General features: G+C 40.0%; 2 protein-coding genes across 2 annotated transcripts; one reads left to right on the plus strand and one right to left on the minus strand.

The window, feature by feature from the left end:
• Positions 1-292: 292 nt before the first annotated feature.
• polr1d (RNA polymerase I and III subunit D) lies at positions 293-6,221 on the plus strand. Its single transcript, XM_058063756.2, has 5 exons — positions 293-408; positions 785-882; positions 963-1,039; positions 4,472-4,554; positions 5,978-6,221. Exons 1-5 carry the CDS (start codon positions 370-372, stop codon positions 6,023-6,025), a joined length of 345 nt encoding a protein of 114 aa, XP_057919739.2. The 5' UTR covers positions 293-369; the 3' UTR covers positions 6,026-6,221.
• A 2,930-nt stretch (positions 6,222-9,151) lies between these two features.
• Positions 9,152-17,358, minus strand: LOC131110543 (endothelin receptor type B-like). Its single transcript, XM_058063754.2, has 8 exons — positions 17,193-17,358; positions 14,757-15,294; positions 12,376-12,488; positions 12,098-12,302; positions 11,231-11,380; positions 11,006-11,139; positions 10,790-10,898; positions 9,152-9,672 (listed from the first exon to the last, which is right to left on the minus strand). The coding sequence occupies exons 2-8, from the start codon at positions 15,138-15,140 to the stop codon at positions 9,532-9,534; spliced, it is 1,236 nt and encodes a 411-aa protein (XP_057919737.1). The 5' UTR covers positions 15,141-15,294; positions 17,193-17,358; the 3' UTR covers positions 9,152-9,531.

The raw sequence follows: 17,358 nt of genomic DNA on the forward strand, positions 1-17,358 counted from the left end.
AAATATTTGCCATGAAACGCATTTTTCTGTTATTAGATGCACATAATGGATTCATCAATATGTTCAAAATGTTTATGTAAGACGATTCACCAGAAACATCATAGCAAACAATACGTTCTTTTACTGGTATCTTTATTATGTGGATCAAGTGTTACGTTTTTTTCTATGAGTGATTTTGTTTTGCCGTTAATTCACATTCACATAGATATATTATTAAAAGCTTAATTTATATAAATAAAATATTAAACGACTGAAAAACTGAATGACTCACTGTTTGTTTTTATACGATACGTTTGCCTGTCAGACAACATTATGGCTTTCATTTTGCCAAATGAACTCTGCGAGAAGCAGAGGAAGTAAGCGGACAGCATGGCTGCGGAAGGCGAGAAAAAACGAGTCTTGGAGATGGTAAGGAGCATAATTATTGAATAAAGGCTTCACATGTCATTTTATTAAATAAGTTCAAAGAACCTATGCAGCCTAAGTAGAACGATGGCGTTCATTGTCAACTGCTCAACTGGATACATAACTGCTGTTGCTCACAGTGTTATTACACGTGGGGCATTCTGTGGTAAAATCAGCTCCACTTTTTAGTTTCGTTTTTGTTCCACACTTTAGGTATAGAAATGTAATTATTGATGGAATTGTGTCAACTTTTCAGTTATTGACCTATTAGCCTGACTGTCGTCGCTTTCCCCAGTAGGCGGCACTATTGATAGGGCACAGTAACACTTATAGTGCCGTAAGTGTAACCGTACAGGTATGTATTGGTGATGTGTTTTAGGTCCAGGCTGATGGGGCAGATGAGGGCTCCGTCACATTTGTGATGCATGATGAAGACCATACCCTGGGAAACTCCCTGCGATACATGATCATGAAAAAGTCAGTGTTTTGGAAAGATGTTCTGTCAGTTTACACCCACAAATTGTTGATCATTTTTCCCTTTTCTTTCTTTACACTAGTGAGTGCGTAGAGTTCTGCGGCTACACCATCACACACCCATCTGAAAACAAGATCAACTTTCGCATTCAGACCAAAGGTAAGACATTTTGCCCCTGTTTCGGTAAATGCACAGAAATATTTAGGAAAAACACCACGGACCACAATAAAGATCATGTGGCCACTTGTGTTTTTTGTTTGCAGAATGTAGAATTACACATTATTTACAGGAATAGACACAAACTCTATTTGGTTGAGTGGTTTATTGTGCAATACAAACACATGCAAATAAATATGTGTGCAAAGTGGATCATGTGGTGCAGCTGTGGAGCACAAAGTAAAAGTGTTAAATTAAAACTGTAGTGACCATGCAAACAGTTGTAGACTATTGAAATGCGGTTGGTGAAAGAAAATGAGAAAAGTAGTCCAATACTTAGTCCAACATGTGCTACAAATGATACAAAGATGGTATCCGAAATGGCCTAATAACAGCACGGAACTTCATTTGGGTTCCACAGTCAAAGCGCACATAGTAGTTAGAAGGGTAAAGTTTCTGGGGTGTAGAAGGGCTGTTTTGTTTATATGAGCAGATGTGCAACATAGCAAGAGAGATGCCATATTCCTTGTAAACATATCACTTGATCAAGTAAAACACGCCGTCACGAGGCTGTCATTTACTACATGCATTCCACTTGATCTAAGAGTGCAATGACTCCGCGTACAAAAAGAAAGAAAAACCTTTTTCAACAGCGGCCTCATCACATATATGATCTGTGCAAAACTGAGATGTGTTGTTGTTGGCCTGAGCAATGACTTCTTTGAGCATCCTTGGCCTTGAGCTCCTGACCTCGTGCACAATTACCTCTCAGGCAGCAGGAACCGTAAGCCTTGTCTAATGCATGCTATTCCTGTCATCATTATACTGTAATGTGACCCAGTAAAATGGGTGGATCAGAGATATTTTTGTTGATATCCCTGTGACCCTCGTGAGGATAAGTGGTAGAAAATGCATGAATTAATGAATCCCTGTGACGGCATCGAAGATGTATGGATGGGTCACTATCTCCTAAATGAACAACAAGCAAATGCTCATTGACTCATTTGATACCAAAGACGTATTTATAAGTTTTTATAATCCGGAATGCTCGATCCCAACAATGTATTTTCATCTTTATGTCTATGTTTTTTCTGTGCAAAGGCAGAAAGAGGTGATAACAACACTCCACTAATGCATTTCACATAAGCCATAAAAAGAGAAAGGAATTGAGAGAGCACGGAGGAGTGTAATGTGCAGAAGGTTACACATTGTGAGGACATTTTAATGTATGCACACGTGTGTACACACATAGTTCAGTTACAAATGTGAAAATTCTAAAGAGTTTGTGGTGTTTGTGGTGAAAAAATATTTCAGGCAGTTGTATTGTAACCATTTTGGTCGTACTGCTGTCGTAGATAAAAAATAAAGGACTATCAAACAGGAGTGAAATGAAGTGATGATTTTGACTCCACCAGCAAGTTTTCGGAACAGACGTCATCTTGGTTATGATGTTGCTGCCAGGCTGTGTTCTGGGAACCAAATTCAAACACATGCAGCCAAGAACTCACAGCAAAGCCAAGAAAGTGACATGTTCACACCAATAACACAATAAAAACATTCACTGATATTGTCTTGTGATAACTAGGGTATAACAAGCACAAGAAATGGCCACAAGTATGTTTCTTTTGACTGTCAGCATGTGACACAGACTGCTGGAAAATAGAAGACCAGTTAGCCCTGGAATGAAACCCTATAGTATTGTTCTGAGATTCACAGAGTAGATCTAGTAAAAACATGTGTATGAGATAGGAAGCAGTTCACACCGAGACCACTGGCAGCAAACAAGACATGCAACACATGCACAGGCAGTGACAAATTCACAACAATAATAACATTCACTAACATTGTGTTGTGATGAAAATGGAGCATATTAGCAGGAGATATTGACTTTCTGTCACCTTGGCACGCTTTTCCACAGTCTTGTGGGTCTTTCCATATCCGGGGCAGTAAGATTTGTCACAGTGGATTTGATGAGGCAAATGATGTCTTTTAGAAATGCGAACAAGCTTATTTAGTCTCTGTGAGTGTTCCAGCAAAAGCCTTCCACACAATGACCGAGCATTTTATTAAAAGAACCAAGACAAACAACAGAAATGAACTGGAATGGACCATAATATTTCAATTGTGTAGGCCACACAGTCAGGAGATCGGGAAGACCTGGGTTCAATTCTCCGCTTGGGCAAGTCAATACAGTAAATACCGCAATTGTAAATATTTCAATATAAACTCCCACTATAACCACTAAAGCGCCTCCTCCTGAACTGAACAGTTTGTAATTGTTTTGTCTTGACTTGAGACATAACTTTCACTTTTTTACTTGAGACTCGACTTAAAGACGTGAGACTTGCAAAACACTTGTCTTTCTCCCACCTCTGTGTGCATCACAGTCTAGGAACAGAACTCATGTGATCCCAGAACCCGATGACCACCTGTGCGATATTTCATCACACTCTTATGTATATTTTATCAGAAGCCTGCTGGTGTAATGATACACACTGCTGCCTTTTTATGGTTCAATTCCCAGCCAGGATATTATAAACGAAGCCAAAACCATTCATGCGATTGGCTTGCTGTGGCGACCCCTGACAGGGAGAAGCCGTAAGAAAGGGTTGGGAAAGGATATTCAATGACACTTTTATATCATGCAAAATTTCCACTGATTTTTAAACATTCCAGGCATTATTCTTGGATAGCAATTCAAAAGTTTTGAATGATGTTTTAACTGCAAATCCGAAAGAAACCGATGTCATTCAAATGGTTCTGTTCTTATTTCCACCAGATTTTCCACATTATTTGACTTTTTTTTAGGGGGCACACACTTTCATCTTAGACATTTTTCTGGTCATCAAAGGAAAAGTTCTGAACAACACTGTATCACGCTAGCCCTGTAATGTGCAATGGTACTTCCATGAAAACAGGCCGAGATCTTGTAGGGTCCCATAGCCACTTGAAAGCATAATTTTGCAACTTCTCATGTCTCAGAACCTGAAAGACACCCGCTGATTGGATAATTTATTAAACTTGAAGTTGTCGAGACAGACAGATTCCCTCCCCATTTTGTTCTAGAATTACTGACCGCAGTTGTGTTTCACAAATTAGACTTCATCTTGATTGCCTTTCATGCGTTGAAGAGATTACAAGCATTTGTTTTTGAGCAAATCTGTCAAAATAAGTGAGAGAGAATGATTATTAGAGCGAGCATGCTTGAAATATTTGCTCTCCAACAGTCTCAATATGGCACCACGGAACACCAGTCACGAAATCCAGCATGTGCGGTGGACACCTTGTTTTCGACAGCTGTTTTGAGAGCAGTGTTATAACCAAGATGGATTACTGCTTTACAGAATTTGTGTTTCATTCATGTGAATAGTCGGTGGTAGGGCTCTTTCCTCACGCATGCTTTGCTGTTTTTATGTTTGCTTGTTTGTTTTTCAGATGGAACTCCAGCCATTGAGCCTCTTAGGAGGGGCCTAAATGAGCTCTGTGATGTTTGTCAACATGTTCTCAACACCTTCGAGGTAAGAGTAAAATCAGCAATTGTCCAGCAGCCATCCGTAGACAAGCGGGGTCTAGTTTTCCTCTTATAATTCATTGGACCTGTGTGAACATTAAGAAATTTGTTCGACTGATGAGACATTAAGTGCATTGTTCTCACATCCAACCATCACAGTCTACCTTCAACATTCAATCCTGAATTGCCAACCCAAGCACTCGAAGGTCCTGCCTAATCCAGTCATTAGATGAATGACAGCATTCTCCCAAATGCGAATAATTTAATTTATTGGCTTTTTAAGAAAGAATGCTGTTCAGAAAACACTGTTGCCACGACAGCATCCTTTTCAAGCAAGTTGTGGGTGTTGTTTTGATGTGTCAACAGCAAAGCATGCCAATGAAGATATTGAAATCCATTCATCAATGTCCACACTCATCTGTCTGATATGAGAGATGTGTATTTTCATGCATCTATATGCCTGGCATGGTTATCCTAATATTGGCGCCCATGCACACGAAAGCTTCCCACTACTCCACCATCCACTAGTGTTATGTGCTTACTGTGTTCACTACTGTGGTGGATTACATACCAAAATATAAACACAAGCCTTGAAATGATTTAAATACGCATTACAAAGTAGAAGCAGTATTTTCTTTTTTTTTAATAACGGCACCATCTGCTCACAATACATTATTCCGTATGTAGCCTGGTATGTACTCCGGCTCTGCTCCAAAATATAATGGGATCTTCTTTGGCCGATTCCATTGCATACATTTGCAAAAGACATAATCTCTCATGCTTTTTGAGCTTGACAGAGGTAATTTCCATTGAATACTTTGAGAAGATGGAATAGTGATTTAAGCCTGCTTGCACGGGACACATCTGTTATCTTCCTGTGGGGACTGTCATCATGCATTGTGTAGCTCTTGTTCCATCTCATCTCATTAAGTCTCTGTGGTCATTCCCACCCACAATGTTGACCAAAAACTTTTTTCATACACACGCACACACACACACACGATGCAGAGTTAACCACAGAACGGCATTGTGTTTTTGGTTGGTAACTCAATTTGGTTATTTTTTTAATGTCCCAAACAATATTTTAGATGCTGCAGGGACCCACAGAAGGACCTGCTGCTTGTTGAGAACAATATGTGATTTCATGTCAATCTTCAAAAGTGTTCAGTAAGACCAGAAAAAGTCACTATCGCTAGTCACCTGCTTGAAAAAGAGTATCTCACAGTAGTGAGGGCTCGTATGTGGCAGCCCACCACCACAGCTTTAAAAATCCCAGGGGAAACCCTGATCATGAACTGTTTGTGGCAGGCCACCACAAATAAATGAATGGATGTGAAACGCTAATGTTATGGGACACGTGGTTCCTGCTGTTTTTGTTGTTTTGTTTTAATTCTAACTTCCAATTGAATTGTTCTTTTCTCCTACCCAAGGCCAGAGTAAACGAGTCCCAAGAGAAGCAGGAGGAACCCATGGAGTAAAAGATCATCATGCATATTGACGTCTTCCGTATCTTCCTGTGAATATGTTATTTATGTTTTTTTAACATATACATTATATAAGTCATGGCTCATTCCAACATTTGTACATGTTCTGTTTTTGTGAGCAAATTACATTTTTGTATTTGATCTTGAATTGTTGGCATGTGGAGTAAAAACATGACATCAAACTTAAGAACACGTATGTTCATTGTCAACTAATTATTCCTCCTGCTATGCCCCTATTACTGACATTCTGTGATATTTATTGTCATTGTATCTTTTTGAAGGAACCGCGGTGCACCAAATTGTTTGCATCTGACTTTTCTACAGATCTGTTTCACATCTGTAGGAAACTTTTTAGAGTTAAGCTTCACTAATTAGCAGAAGAATGTGGTGTGAGGTATTTTTGTACTGTGCCGCCAAGATGAAGAAAGAAAAGGAATGAGGTGGGTGAAGTGTAAAGAATGGGTTGTATGGTGTTAATCACATCCGTCTGTCGGTCGCATGTTAATGCATTGATGCGTGCATGGGTACTTGGGAACATTTGTCACTGCTTATTTGATGTTTTCACAAGGGAACAAGGGATCATCATCCTTTTTGGGTTCATACTTTGTGCTGTGGCATTTTTCTTGAGCATTTTCCGCTTAGCCCTGCGACATTTCCATGTGTTGAGCCGATTTGCTTTGACGGACATGTTATGCAGTCACATCATTGAGGATGGACAGCCAAGGCTGCCCAGAGCGGCCTCCAAGTGGGCTGTAAGATGTTCCCTGTCAGTGTCCAACCAGTACTGAATCTCCCGTTCTGCCCCTCAAACAAACATTATTATTTGCAGTGTTGGGAGTAATGGCGTGGCCTGAGGTCAAACGCTTGTTATGGTGTCAGAAATGCATCAAAAGTCAATTCACACGCGAGTATAATCGTCTCCACGTGCACTTTGGATGTCCCACGCCCACAGATGTAATGACCACGAGTTCCACGTCGTGACACATAGTAAATGTCACGTGGGCGTGGTGTTTTGTTTTTCTGGATGTTTTCCGGCGAGCCTGTGGGAAAAGAGTTTTGGCAGTTTGGAGGCGGGACCTCACCAAGAAGCACTGAGCTGTGATTGGTTGCTATCCAGGAAAAGGAAACCCCGCCCCGAGACCTCTCTGTCACCTGATTGTCAGCGAGGGAGACTGTTCCATTGTTGAACTGCCGACGTGAGGTTTAATGTTAATACAAAAATAGGAAGAAACTAATTCACTGTGATTAAAAAAGCATCAATATAGTTTCAGATGCTTCTTAGTCACATGTATTTATTTATATATTAACTGAAAAACATTTATGTTCTTCCCTGCTATCTGTACATACTCCACACATGCATGTCCAAGTGGACATTAGAACCCATTAGTCAACAACTGAACACAACATGCATTTTTTAAATGGCACGTTTTACAAAGGGTGTCAAAAACAGCAACTTATTTAATTAATTACGTTACATTTGTTTGTGTAATTAACGCAAAGCCACGCCTCTCTGCCATAACAACAGACGGCGGCACAGTGTCTCTTTTTATGACTTGGAGATGCGCGTTTATGACTTTATTGTGACCAGAATACATAAACATTGCAATTCCAACACCATATATCCCCAGCTCACAACCGCATCTCGTCTGAAACGACATTTCCTCATTGTCATTCAACTACCACAAGATGCATTCATGGACACTCCGAACATCACAACAACGTCTTTATTATGCGTATGTGTGTGGTCTAAATAAACACAAAGACAGAGGAAAAGGATAAGTGGACACTCCTGAGGCCATCTGCACCATATGCCTCATCTATCATTGGCCCCAGGCAATAAAATTCATGAACTTTAATTTGCAACAACTCAATCGATTCCGGAAGACAATAACTCAAAAACACAGATGATATAAAATAATATTTATTACTGTATACTGTTTATAAATACATACAATCTAAATGCGTATCAATATTGACATTGAAATTGGCTTTTGTCTTTCTTTCTCCCTCAGAAATGTAGCTTGCAAAGCTGCTTGAACCTTTCTTGCACACTGTACTGCTGTGGATTTGCTATGAAATTGAGTTGATGAGTCACATTTTGCGTTATCAGCTGATCCAGCAAGAACAATTTTCATGACAAATGTGTGAGAAATGCATTTGCTCAATAATGGAGGTAAACAGACAAAATGACAGCATAATATCTCACTAGATGATACACATTCATCAGATGCTTCCACAACATGTGCCAAAAGCAGTCACCATTAAATACTTTTGATTCAATCACTTTTTTGTTCTTGAAAGCAAGCAAAGCTCATATGTTTCTCCAAATGTGATTACTGTGGCTATACAATGAGTTGCACTGTGGAAAAGTCTGCTGTAGGTCAGACCGCCAGTCACATTCAAGTACAAACTGCACTTATGATTAATCACATTTTGAAAACTTGATACACCAGTTGCACTAAACCTCTTCAAATGGTGAATTAATCAGTGGGCCTTTGATTATTGCTTTCTTTCCTGCTCCAGCATGTGCTCCAGTGCACAAAGTCAGATCCGTACAAGCAGACTGTGAATCACAACAGTGGTATCTCCCAGAAGAGTGGAAGCTGTTATAGTTAATAGATCCTGTGTAATGGGCTAAGTGCTGTAATACTTTTGTCCACGCAGTATATGTTCGGCACTTGCAGGAAGGTCTCGCTACATCTGTAGATATTATCATTCACATTATGATATCATATACCTCTGCTTAGAAATCCAGGACATCTTAAACTTCCAGTTGACACACTGGTTATGACAGAATTATGAAATACTAATGTATAAAAATATGCTTCATAAGGAGGTATAAAGACAGACACAGACTGATCACCACAGGAGAACCAGCCTTTGACTTGCCAAAGAAAAGACCTTATGTGGTGTGGTCATGTGGTTATGTGTTTTTTTTCCACAGTTGGAAAACAAGCTTCCTGTAACATGCAGCATAAACAAAACAACACACCGCGTAACAAAATGGCAATGATGTGATATCTGTCAATATCACGTTACTTAAACCAGCATGACAGCAGCTCTCTACATTTTCTCCGGTAAGACCTTATCAAGGCACGTGGGAATTAGGCTTTTTGGATATCATCTAACTCAGGGCAATACGTATGTTGCCTCCCGTCTTTCTCTCCGAGGTATTGAAGCTTCAACCATTGCTAAAGCTAAATATACAGCATATATTTTATAGAAGGCTGTAATTTGGATGGAAATAATATTACACAGACAGATTTAGCATCCACTGAGCTCCATTGTGAAATGTAGCCTTAGTGTCGTCCGTCTGCAGGGACAGTCTTTCATTCATCAGTTTTGGCTGATCCTTCTGTGTCTTTCAGTGCACTGTGAGTCTTGTTGAAAACTTTGAAGACTTATACCTAGCTTCACTGGATCTGATATCCCAGCCGTTGTCAGTGCTGATGGGAAGAAGGGCGTTGGGAGGAAATGAAGTGCGGAATACGTGTGTGTGTTTACGAAGAGCTGGTGTATTTCTGACTGGAACGGGAGCTGGAGCGGTCTAGTCCGTTGACGTGGCAGGAGCCCTTCCATCCTGTCCCTGATCCTCGTTCATCCAAAGGAGATGTTCCATAGCACCAGCAGCACAGGCAAGACTGCAAGGACAAAACAGTTTAAAATTATGTTTGTTTTTTTTTTACTACACCAATATTTTTTTCAAGAAAATTATGTGCTGTACATGCACACATGAAAATATGGTTAGAGAAACACTTCATTTTTGTCTCAGTGACTCTCTGGCCCAGGATCCAAATTGCACATTCACACTCAACCACACTATCGAGCACTTTATCAACCGCAACTGTGTTGCTTGTACCAAAAAAGAAGTAGTAATCATGTCTTGATGCTAACTGTTTGCCCGGATTTTGCAGCACTTCTTTACTGCTACTGATATCGACCGTTACTGATACTGGCAGCAGATCTTCCCTAAAACTAATGCTAGGTAATGAACACATTATGCTTCTTTTAATGAGATCCTACTGGATGTATTTCACAAATACAAAGTCTTTTTAATAGTAGCAGATCATTTGAATCTCTTTAACAGTGTTATTAGGAGCAATGAGGGGTTGGATCCAAAGCCAATGTGCAATTTAAGCTAAAGTCACATGCTTTGAGTGTACTGTACATTTATTTTCTGGGATTTCCAAGTATATTTAAATGAAGTGAATTCATTGTTCATTCACTCCAACGATTATCACCGGTGGTATCCACGGCTGTCGGGTAGTCTGACAGAAACGTGGCTGCCAATTCGGCCTCTGCAACCACCAAACAGTCATTCACATCCATACACTAATGTGGGCAGCACTGAAAGCAAAGGGGGTGAAGTGTGCTTCTGGTTTCTGAGCCACTGACAGAGATTATTATACCAAGCTCATTCAACAATTAGAACATTGCTTATTATTGTGCTGTACGTGCCCGAGTGACGTCCTGGAGTGTAAAATCAGATTAGAAGACGGCATACTCTCACAATAAGTACCCATAACCATGAATACATCCCAAAAAAAGAGTTTAATAAACTTAAAATTATTCTGAAAATGAAAAAAAAGGCCTCTCTCTGCAGAGACAGTCATGGACTGGACCAATAGAGTGTCAAGAAACATCACCAGTAAGCATTTCCAATTGCTTTTTTATTTCATGCAATGGAAATGACTCAAAAGGCATACATAGTTTACATAAAATGTTACATACAATTTTATCCTGTCTTTGCGTCCTTACCTGGAAGCAGTTTTTGAACTTCTGGCTGACAAAGTAAAGGGCAATAGGGTTGATGCAGGAGTTTAATGAAGCCATGTTGATGCCGATGTAATCCATCACTAACAGGAAGCTAGAAGGAAAGGGGGAAAGTTTATGCAAAATTGCCGGGAAGTCACAAGGCAGAGAACAATGGGTTCTCGTCATGTGCACAGCGTATTTGTATATGAGCATGCCCACCTGAGGAGTTCACAGCGGTTGGGGTCATTTTGGTCATAAACCGTTTTCTTCAGGATACGACTGAGGTGAAGTGGCAACCAGCAGAGAGCGAAAATCAGCACAAGGCAGAACACCGTTTTTGCCACTTCTCTCCTCTGCACAAAGACAAGCATTCATGCTCAAGACGATGGAAGCCCTCCGGTTGACCACAAACTTAGTATACAGCACTCATGTTTGCAGTCATACCTGTTTCATGTGGTCGTTGAGTGCGACCCGCATGCCTTTCTTGAGACTCAGCATCTCACAGGACATGAGGGTGTAGAAAATTCCTGTGCAGGCGAGTGGCAGGCAAAAGTAGAATCCGAACAGCCACCAGTCTTTTACATCCTGGTAGAACTGGAGAGAAATAGACCCATTCAGAAAAAAGTATCATATGTGCAAAATGAACATCCTAAACTCCTATACTTTGATGGATTTATCATTTATTTGTACATTCTATTTTTATTAATTAAACATATTCAACAAATAGGGCATCAATTCCCAGGTGAAAGTCAATTTCCAGGATGAAAGAATACCTAATTAAAATATACACTGCAGTGGCCACTGATTGGCTGTTACTGTGTTTCAGCTTGTTTAGCATCACCATCCCATTGTTTATTGGAGGGCAAGGTGAGGAGCGATGAGTACCGGAGAGCAGATGTGAAAATGGAGGAGCATGTGAGAGTTGTCGGTCCAATGAATGGGAAATTTACATTTCAAAAATATCCCAATGCCGCCATTCATAAAGGCAGAGTGATTTGCCATATTTGTAAGAAGGACTTTGCTTACCAATGTAGTAATTAGCAATTTAGCGAGCCAAAACATAACTCCATTTGAAGTAGTCAGTGTTTCAGGTTAAGGCTCTTAATGTAAACATGACTGATGCACTGCTAACCCTCACCCCCCCCCCCCCCCCCCACACACACAAAGAACGGAATGCACAATGCTAAGTCAGATGTGTTTAGTGAAGAGATTTGACAAATGTACCAAAACAGATGGCGTTCAACCTGTTTCACTCTGAGGCTAATACATTTTAATTTTCTTTACATGGCATAGTGCTGATTCTTCTGGTACCTTTATGAAGTTGGAGCTCTGCTGCGGATGCAGCAAACACACCCGCAGTTTGTTGCCTCTGTATGGCATCTCCAGCATGTCAAACGCCAAGGCCTCAGGGACTGCCAACAGCACAGCAATCACCCAAATCAGCGCCACCTCCACAGCTTTCCACACAGGGATTCCCATTCCCTTTACTCTGCTCCATGATGTCACTGCGTGGTACCTGTAAATGCAAAATTTTATTCGCCTGCTTTGAGCACTAAAGATCCACATAGATGTTTGTGAATAAGGAGCACCTGTCAATACTCAAGGCACAAAGGCTGAGCACAGTAATGCCCACTGAAGCCTTTTGGATGAACGGCATCATCTTGCAGACGTACACCCCAAAGGGCCAGTCCTCTGCTATTAGCTAAGGAAACAAAAAATGACAATTTTCGTTATGGAAATACGTAATCACCACATGGGATAACTCTTTGGGGTTCAAGTGAGGGTCTCTTCCTGTTTTTTTTTCATCAAACCCACACCCGGCCCTCTACCCACCCCCACTTTTCCTTGTCAAGGGTCGCCAAAACTAATAGTGATAAATGAAATGTGTCTATAAAATGACTACATTCTCACTCCCATGAGCTGATCATATCAGGTCAGCATCAAGGCAATGTCTCAAGTCTTAGGAAAAAAGACTCAACATTCCAACCCTAATTGTCCTTTTAACACACTCTGACAGTTCAGTGTTAAGCTGTCATCTTGAAATACAGCCCAGTATTAAAAACCAAATTCCACAAGGAGTTAAGACTCTACTTTGCTTTGATTGTACGGATCCAGCTTATTTACAGTCATTATAAACAGAATAAAACTTGTGCACACAGTTATAATGTTATCAGTGGATTCCATTACATGAAAGAGTGCGAGATGCTTTCACGTGACAACGTGTTGTCGATCCAACACAACTATTTACACATCTTTCTGTACAACTACACACTCATAATACAATTGTAAATAAACCACAGCTACATGTAACTTCTGCCAAGTCATCACTGGCCTGAATGGATAATGAAATGAATTACATTAAGTAATTGGAAGTGACATCTTGAGGAAATGAATAAAAGATTGAACAGGCCTTTGAAATGAGTGTAAACTCTCAGCATTTTAATAACTATCAATCAATGTATCAAATGATTAGTATAAACATTCTAAGATTTATACATATTACAAGCAAAACATTTAACTTTTGCCAGGAACTTATTAGTAGATTTATAACAATTAAATTTATTTACAACAATTCATGCTGTGAAAAATACACCTATTTATTTTGAAAATTGAACACAAAGATATGCAGTGCCTTATTTTGAAAAAAAAAAATCCCCTTGAAGTGGTCAACTTGACACCAAAACCATTTAGACATTCCCTGTCACATCTATCCGCGGTGACGAGTATGACCGAGATTTGGCCTTGTAGAGATGAAGTATCGTCCGAAAGTTTTGTATTTCAAATTTTGCTACCGTGCTCTGCCAACATCCTATGGACATTTGAAATGTTGCATTGCCAATCCTTCTAAGAGGTGGTTAAAAGTTGGTAATGATAGGATCAGTTCACCACAATGAGTACTAAATTCTGTAAATGGCCAAAATCACATAAAAATGACCACTTCCAACCAAAAAAAACAAAGGTTTCCGTACACTCAGCATGAGTTAGAATGTGTTATTAATTTTGGACCCTTTAATGATTTATTTGAATGGTTCTTTTTGACAGAATGGAATGCTTATACCACTTATACCAATATAATCATGATTGACTGCAGCTTGTAGTGTCGCTTTGGCAGCAAGGAATGTTTTTTTAGACAGCTCTCATTTCAACAGTGGGAAAGTCCTAAGAATGATAATTACACATTTACACAAGTTGGGAAAGCTTTTTGTAAAGATGATCAGTTCAAACAACTAAGTACTTTGTCACTAAGTACCTAAGTCCGAGTTATTTGGAAATGTCACCACCAAGGTTTGGACAAGCTGAGCTGAGCAGCTGCCCAAAGGGACACGATAAAGGCTTTCCGGGAAAAGGTTTGACCGCCAAACTATCTCAAAGATATATTCAAACAGGCTGAAATTAAGCTTCCTGATTGACCATCTCAAAGCCCTGACCTCAACTCATTTGTGAACTATGCTGAAAAAGCTGGGTCTGTGGCAGGAAATCAAACATTTCAAATAAACTCTATCATTTCTGTCAATAAACATATTTGAACCTGTATGTGGAATTTTAAAATCACTACTTAACATCAACCTGTGTTTTTATGAGGGATTTTTATTAGGAACTATTGGGCCTGAGATAATTACAACCTGCAATAAAAGCCTGTTGTTTTGGCAATCAATCAAGTCTGGCGTGTGTGTGTGTGTGTCTCACACACATGCTTAATTTGGGATAAAAATAAAGCACAATTGGATTATAATAGGCAATATTAACCCGCAAAGCAGCATAATTTATGAATTAATATATATTTTTAAACTGTCGAATGATGACGGCATGATCATTCCACACTGGAAAAAACACTTCAAAACACAAATCATTAAGGGCCCAAAATGAATAAATGAAATATGAGATATGTCATTCCCATGATGAGTGTATATAGTAGCTTTCTGACCAGAAGCACTAAGCCAAAGAAAGGCTGTGAAGGAAGTCAAGTTACCTTATACACATTGATGGGGATTGCAATGACAATATAAAGAAGGTCTCCCAGGGCCAGGCTGCCAATCAGGACGTTGGGTCCATTCCTCATGCACTTGTTCTTGTATATGATCCTTAGCAGTGTTGAGTTGCCAATGATCCCGACCACAAAGATCAAGCAGGACACAATGGTGTTCACATACTTGAAGGCGTGCTTAATCTCTGTGGGCTTTATACACATGGGGGGGAAGGATCCCCTCGGCCGGACCGGTTGTGAGGGTAGGCTCTGCATGGAAGCATTAGTCTTGAAGACATCAGTGTCAGGCACATTCGGGGTGTCCCGAATGAACCGAGAGGCCCCGACCTCCACTACCATCAGGAAACAGAGCAGAGCGACGGCTTTCATTGTGAAGTGAGGCAGGTTCTTTCACAGGGAGGCGTTTCCTGAGTCAAAGGCACACAGCAGTCTCAACATACACACTCTCACACACACATTTTCCACACAGGGACTTGCTTGCTTTGGGCCTGGCAGTGCAGATCTTTGTCCCAAGGTGTTTGTCCTACAGGAAAAATAGACAAATCATCAGGATGGACAGGCAGGAAACCAGCTGTTTGTGTTTAGATGTGAGTTTTCTGACAGGCATGCAAACTTATTGGATAAATATTATGGCTGGAACATTTTACTTTTTATTTATTTATTTTGTATCCCACGCCTATCCACTCTAATGCAAACTTTTTTTTATTATTGAGGTGAAGAGAGTGTTGCCATGTGCGCACCTGAGAGCAAAATGGAATGGTGATAATGACGATGGCCAGTTTATGACTTGGCTGGGAAACTGCTCTTGAATGTTTGCACATGTGGGGGGTTATGTCTCGTCGAGCCCATATAACATACACAAATGGACAATCCCCTAATCCTAGTCTCTCAAGAGAAATGTTTGTGGGTAAACTACATTTATGCATGTTTTTTTTTTTTTTGCTGAATTCACATAAATTCATGCACAAAATCCATGAAACACAGCTGGTATTGAGGCCGGAATACAGAGGCTGCTTGTCTACACATACAAAGACAAAATCACAAGGATGAACTCACACACGTATCACAAGAAATTGGTTTTAAAAATTTGGCAAAGCTCCACACCATCCTCTCTGATGTGGCTTTGTGCAAGCCGGCCCCTGCTCAAGAGGAGAGGTTATTAGGCACTGAGAGAGGGAGAGAGCGGCTGATGTCTGGTGGGAGTTTCAGCCTCTTAATCTAATATCCTACCTCTGAATCCCTGTCTGATTTGGCTCCAGATTTTAGATCGAGGAGACCATAATTTGGTGGTCTCAACCTTTTCTATTCAGGCTCCAACACTGGACTATCCTACCTCTGATATTAGAGCTGCTACCTCAGTGTTTATTGTTGCCTTCAAGGGCTGTATAAATAAACCTGACTTGACTCAACAGTCATTGAAATTTGCATGGATCTGAATTTGACGAAGTGAGAGAAGCAATTGGATAAAAAATGAATATATGTTGCAATTCATGGGAAAAAATAACAATGAAAGTTAAAAAGTTAAGCATGTAAGAGTGACTATGGTAGCTGCAAGACATGGTGCAATTAAGTGGCGGTCCCACTCAGCAAATATTTAAAGATAAACTAAATCACTACTTTTGCTCTATACCCGCAAACACCCAACATGGACTTTATACGCATATTCTTCTTCAAGAGGTCATTTTGCATGAAAAAAGTTTCAACCCAACACAAGTTGTTCATCTAACAGCCACACAATCCTCAAACAATAACAAGATTAAACACAATAAACCGTGAAACAAAGTCCTGCTGTTTATCAGTGGTCACGTTTGTCCGACAAGTGGAAAGGTCTGGTGAGTCTCATGAGTTCTTGGAAACAAGAACCACATCAACATTGATGGGATTCTCTGAGGGAACCTCACAGCAAACCGGTACCATAAGTCATGGCATAACACAAATCACCACAAATAACGGGTTACACTAATTATTCATTTATTCGGATTATTCGGATGATTTCTATCATTAATTGTGAAATTCAGAGCATGCTGCAGTTTGTCACACTGTACTGAACATCAATTATTTAATGGCTTGTTTTTGTAAAAGTGCATGTCCATGTGATTTGTGACAGAATGGCGGGAGAGCACAAAAAATGATGTCATTGGATTTTAAGGGGTAAAATGCATTAATGGAATCTGGAAAATGAACTTTGGTTGATTCAAAATGCACAGTTTTGCTTGTCAATAAAACTTTCTGCAGGTAATTCACAATGCAAAAATCCTAAATGTCATATTGAAGTTAATAACATTACAAAACATATCTTGCAGACTCTATATATGCCCCAACAGATAAATGAACCGTCTAATTAACTTTTTTTGATGAATAGATAGCGATGATTATGTGCTATGTGGACCTTTAATATATATAAAAAAAATCATGACGTACCGGAAAGTGATGTTGCAGAGAATAGTTCTCGCCAAAGTTTCCTCATCCACATTCCATGTAATTGTCTTGAATGAATAAAGATAGTGGGGTTTCTTCTGTGACGCTGTCACGCTGTGTCAAGAGAGCCCGGGTGGTGTTTGGCTCCTCTCCACCCTTCTGGTCTGTC

This window comes from Doryrhamphus excisus, linkage group LG22 (assembly GCF_037039965.1).
Source record: "Doryrhamphus excisus strain RoL-2023G ecotype Guam linkage group LG22, RoL_Dexc_Guam_v1.1, whole genome shotgun sequence".
In the NCBI taxonomy this organism is placed as follows: Eukaryota; Metazoa; Chordata; class Actinopteri; order Syngnathiformes; family Syngnathidae; genus Doryrhamphus; species Doryrhamphus excisus.